The sequence below is a fragment of the Agelaius tricolor genome, unplaced genomic scaffold, assembly GCF_023055355.1.
Source record: "Agelaius tricolor isolate 1412-34295 unplaced genomic scaffold, bAgeTri1.0.p SCAF_175, whole genome shotgun sequence".
Lineage (NCBI taxonomy): Eukaryota > Metazoa > Chordata > Aves > Passeriformes > Icteridae > Agelaius > Agelaius tricolor.
Genome location: NW_027269435.1, coordinates 26,185 through 31,210, shown reverse-complemented (window position 1 = coordinate 31,210; position 5,026 = coordinate 26,185). Strand labels below are relative to the sequence as shown.

The 5,026-nt window shown below is 59.9% G+C and overlaps 1 protein-coding gene across 1 annotated transcript in view; it reads right to left on the bottom strand.

The window, feature by feature from the left end:
• The window catches only part of LOC139587079 (microfibril-associated glycoprotein 4-like), an 8,198-nt gene extending 3,386 nt beyond the window's left edge, over positions 1–4,812 (bottom strand). The window contains 4 exon segments of the mRNA XM_071420938.1: positions 1,507–1,572; positions 1,574–1,665; positions 3,251–3,317; positions 4,644–4,812. Of these exon segments, the coding sequence (XP_071277039.1) occupies positions 1,507–1,572; positions 1,574–1,665; positions 3,251–3,317; positions 4,644–4,649 (231 nt within the window). The 5' untranslated portion in view covers positions 4,650–4,812.
• Positions 4,813–5,026: the final 214 nt, after the last annotated feature.

Genomic DNA, 5,026 nt, shown 5'->3' with positions numbered 1-5,026 from the left:
GAGCCGTTGAAGCGGCGCTGGAACACCTGGGGGGGAGGGGCCGGGGGGAGGGGGAGGGGCCGGGGGGAGGGGGAGGGGCCGGGGGGTGGGGGAGGGGGGTGAAAAGGGGGAGGGGGTCGGATAAAAAGGGGGGGGAGGGGCAAAAAGGGGGAATGGGGGGGGGTGGGATAAAAGGGGATTGGGGAGGGGAGTGGGGGAGGGGTGGGATAAAAGGGGGAGGGGCAGAAATGGGGGAGGGGTGGGGGAGGGGTAGGGAAAAGGGGGAGGGGGTAAAAGAGGTGGGGGAGGGGCATGGGTGGGGGAGGGGGAATCGGGGGGGGTCAAAGGTGATTTCAGGGGTGGGGGAGGGGCAAACCAGGTGTAATTTTTGGGGGATGGGGAAGGGGCGATCCAGGGGTCATTTGGGAGTGGGGGAGGGGCAAACCAGAGGTAATTTTGGGGGTGGGGGGTGGGGGAGGGGCGATCATGGGGTCATTTGGGGGTGGGGGAGGGGCCATCCTAGGACGATTTTCAGAGGTGGGGGGAGGGGCAAACCAGGTCTGATTTCAGGGGTGGGGGAGGGGCAAACCAGGGGTGATTTTGGGAGTGGGGGAGGGGCAATCCCAGGGGTGATTTTGGGGGGTGGGGGAGGGGCCATCCTGATCAGATTTCCTTGTGGGGGGAGGGGGATTTTTGGAGCGGGCGGGGGGAGGGGCCGGCCCGGGGGTGTGTCCTGGGGGTGGGGGTCTGTGTCTGTGTGTGGGGGAGGGGCCGGGCCGGGCTGTGGGGGAGGGGTCTGTGTCTGTGTCTGTGTGTGGGGGTGTGTCCCGGGCTGTGGGGGAGGGGCCTGTCTGTGTGTGTGGTGGGGGAGGGGCCGGCCCGGGGGTGTGTCCTGGGGGGAGGGGTCTGTGTGTGGTGGGGGAGGGGCAATCCAGGGGGTAATTTTGGGGGGTGGGGGAGGGGCAATCCAGGGGGTAATTTTGGGAGTGGGGGGGGGGGGGCAATCTAGGGGTCATTTTGGGGGTGGGGGAGGGGCAATCATGGGGTATTTTTGGAGCAGGTGGGGGGAGGGGCCGGCCCGGGGCTGTGGGGGAGGGGGTCTGTGTCTGTGTGTGGGGGAGGGGCCGGCCCGGGCTGTGTCCTGTGGGTTGTGTGGGGGAGGGGTCTGTGCCTGTGTGTGGGGGGGAGGGGTCTGTGTGTGGGGGGGGGGGGAGGGGCGGGCCCGGGCTGTGGGGGATGGGTGTGTCTGTGTGGGGGCGGGGGCGGGGCTGCCCGGGCTGTGGGGGATGGGTGTGTCTGTGTCTGTGTGTGGGGGAGGGGTCTGTGTCTGTGTGTGGTGGGGGTGTGTCCGGGTGGGTGGGGGATGGGTCTGTGTGTGTGTCTGTGTGGGGGGGGCGGGGCCGGGGCTGTGTCCCGGGCTGTGTGTGGGGGATGGGTGTGTGTGTGTCTGTGTGTTTGGGGGGGAGGGGCGGGGCCGGGCTGTGGGGGAGGGGAGGGGTCTGTGTGTGTGTGGGGGCGGGGCGGTACCGTCCACACGTGCCCCTCGGTGCTCATGTCGCAGTAGACGGGCACGGGGGCCCCGCCCCCCCCCGGGGGACACCAGGTACACGCCGTCCTCGCGAGCGCCCCCCGCGTGCACGTCCTGGCAGTCCCGGGGGGGGAGGGGCGGGCACAGCGAGGGGAAGGCTGGGGGGGGGAGGGGATGTTATGGGAGTGGGGGAGGGGTAAAAAGGGGGTGTGGGGGAGGGGATGGAATGTTATTGGGGTGGGGGAGGGGATGTTATTGGGGTTGGGGTGGGGAGAGAGGGAATGGGGGATGTTATGGGGTGGGGGAGGGGTAAAAAGGGGATGTTATTGGGGTGGGGGAGGGGATATTATAGGGTGGGGGAGGGGTAAAAAGTGGGGTTTGGAGGTGGGGGGAGGGGATGTTATTGGGGTGGGGGAGGGGATGTTATAGGGTGGGGGAGGGGGATTGAATGTTATTGGGGGTGGGGGAGGGGTAAAAAGGGGGAGTTTGGGGGTGGGGGGAGGGGATGGAATTTTATTGGGGGGAGGGGGACAGAGGGGGAGGGGATGTTATTAGGGTGGGGGAGGGGTAAAAAGGGGGGTGTGGGGGAGGGGATGGAATGTTATTGGGGTGGGGGAGGGGAGAGAGGGGATGGGGGGATGTTATGGGGTGGGGGAGGGGGATTGAATGTTATTGGGGGTGGGGGAGGGATAAAAAGGGGGGGTTTGGGGTGGGGGAAGGGACGGGGATGTTATGGGAGTGGGGGAGGGGGGGAGGGGATGTTATTGGGGGTGGGGGAGGGGATGTTATGGGGTGGGGGAGGGGTAAAAAGGGGGGGTTTCGGGGTGGGGGAGGGGATGAAATGTTATTGGGGGGAGGGGATGTTATTGGGGTGGGGGAGGGGATGGGGATGTTTTTGGGGTGGGGGAGGGGTAAAAAAAAGGGGCCGGTTCTGTCACCCCTCCCCCACCGCAGTCCCCTCCCATTATCGTGAAGCCCCTCCCAGTTCAGCCCAGTTCCATCCCAGTTTGTCCCAGTTTGTCCCAGTCCCTCCCAGTCCATCCCAGTTCCTCCCAGTCCACTCCAGTTCATCCCAGTCCCCTCCCAGTATAAACCAATTCCCTCCCAGTCCCATCCCAGTATCGTGAATCCCCTCCCAGTTCCTTCCAGTTTGTTCCAGTTCATCCCAATCCCCTCCCAGTTCCCCCCAGTTCCCTCCCAGTCCCTCCCAGTCCCTCCCAGTTTGTCCCAATTCATCCCAGTCCCTCCCAGTCCCTCCCAGTATCCTGAATCTCCTCCCAATCCCCTCCCAGTTTGTCCCAGTTTCTCCCAGTCCCTCCCAGTCCCTCCCAGTTCCCTCCCAGTCCCTCCCAGTCCACTCCAGTTCCCCCCCCAGTCCCTCCCAGTTTGTTCAATTCCCTCCCAGTCCCTCCCAGTACCGTGAAATCCCCTCCCAGTCCCTCCCAGTTTGTTCCAGTTCATCCCAATCCCCTCCCAGTCCCTCCCAGTTCCTCCAGTCCATCCCAGTCCGTCCCAGTCCCTCCCAGTCCATCCCAGTATCGTGAATCTCCTCCCAATCCCCTCCCAGTTTGTCGCAGTCCCTCCCAGTTTGTCCAGTCCCTCCCAGTCCCTCCCAGTCCCTCCCAGTTTGTCCCAGTCCCTCCCAGTTCATCCCAGTCCCATCCCAGTATCCTGAATCCCCTCCCAGTCCCTCCCAGTGCCTCCCAGTCCCTCCCAGTTTGTCCCAGTTTGTCCCAGTCTCACCCTGGGGCCGGATCGGCTGCCCCTGGCTCAGGGTCCCCAGGGCCACCAGCAGCGCCACGGCCACGAACTGGGGGGGATTTGGGGGAAATTTGGGGCATTTTGGGTCCACTCGGGGGAAATTTGGGAAATTTGGGGGTCTGGAAGGGAATTTGGGGGAAATTTGGGGGAATTTTGGGGAAATTCGGGGAATTTTGGGGAAATTTGGGGGAATATTGGGGAAATTTTGGGGAATTTGGGGGTTCTGGAAGGGAAATTTGGGGGATTTTGGGGGAATTTTGGGGGAAATTTTGGAGGATTTGGGGGTTCTGGAAGGGAATTTGGGGAATTTTGGGGAATTTTGGGGGATTTTGGGGAAATTTGGGGGAATTTGGGGGAAATCTCGAGGGTTTTTGGGGGGAATTTTGAGGAAATTTGGGGGAGTTTGGGAATTTGGGAGGGATTTTGAAAGATTCTGGGGGAAAATTTGGGGAATTTTGGGGGATTTTGGGTTAATTCGGGTCCATTTAGGGGGAATTTGGGGGTTCTGAAGGGAATTAGGGGGAATTTTTGGGGATTTGGGGGGAATTTGGGGGAATTTTGGGGTTCCCGGGAGGAGTTTTGGGGGAAATTTGAGAAGTTTTGGGGGGTCCCGGGGTGGATTTTGGGTGGATTTGGGAGATTTGGGGTTCTTGGGTTGAATTTGGGGCATTTAGGGGCAATTTCGGGGTTCCCGGGGTGATTTTTGGGGGGATTCGGGTGAATTTGGGGTTCCGGGGCAGATTCTGGAGGAATTTTGGGATTTTTGGGGATCCCAGGGGGAATTTGGGGATTGGAGACAATTTTGGGGTGAATTTGGGGAAGCTTCGAGAGTTTCTGATTTCTCAGGGGGAATTTGGGGGAATTTTGGAGTTCCTGGGTGGAATTTTCAGGGAATTTTGGTGGATTTGGGGGATTTGAGGCAATTTTGGGGTGAATTTGGGGGATTTGAGGTGATTTTGGGGCTTTTTTGGGGTGAATTTGGGGGATTTGAGGCAATTCTGGGAGGTTTTTGGGGTGAATTTGGGGGCTTGTGGGTTTTCCTGGGGTGAATTTGGGGGATTTGAGGCAATTTTGGGAGCTTTGGGGGCATTTTTGGGGTGGAATTGGGGGAATTTGGGGCGAATTCCGAGAGTTTGAGGCAATTTTGGGGCTTTTTGGGGCGGATTTGAGGGATTTTGGGGCTTTTTGGGGTGGATTTGAGGGATTTTGGGGCTTTTTCCTGGGGTGAATCCGGGAGTTTTTTGGGGCGGAATTTGAGGTTTCCCGGGGCGGATTTTTCAGCTCCCGGGTGGATTTTGGGTTAAATTTGGAGGATTCCGGGGGCTGTTTTGGGGTGAATTCCGGGGGTTTTGGGCAATTTTGGGGCTCCCGTTACCTCCATGGCTCCGGAGCGGCTCCGAATCCGGGCGGGGGCCGGGGGGGGGGAGGGGAGGCCCCGCCAGGGCTCGGGGGCCCCTTTGGGGGGGGGGAGGGGGAGGGACCCCCGGCCCTGCCCTTTTTTGGGAGAAAAATCCCAAAATCCGCCCTTTTATCCCTCAGGGAAAAAAAAAAAAAAAAAAAGCAATTTTTTGTTATTTTTTGTATTTTTTTTTTTGTTATTTTTTATCCTTTTTTTGGGCGTTTTTCACCCAAAAAAAAATCAGATTTTACAGCTGGAGAGGGGGAACATCCCAGATTCGGAGTTTTTTTTGCAGGATAAACTCAAATTTTGCCTTTTTTGGGAGGAAATGCCCCCAAATTCGCTCTTTTCGGGGGGTG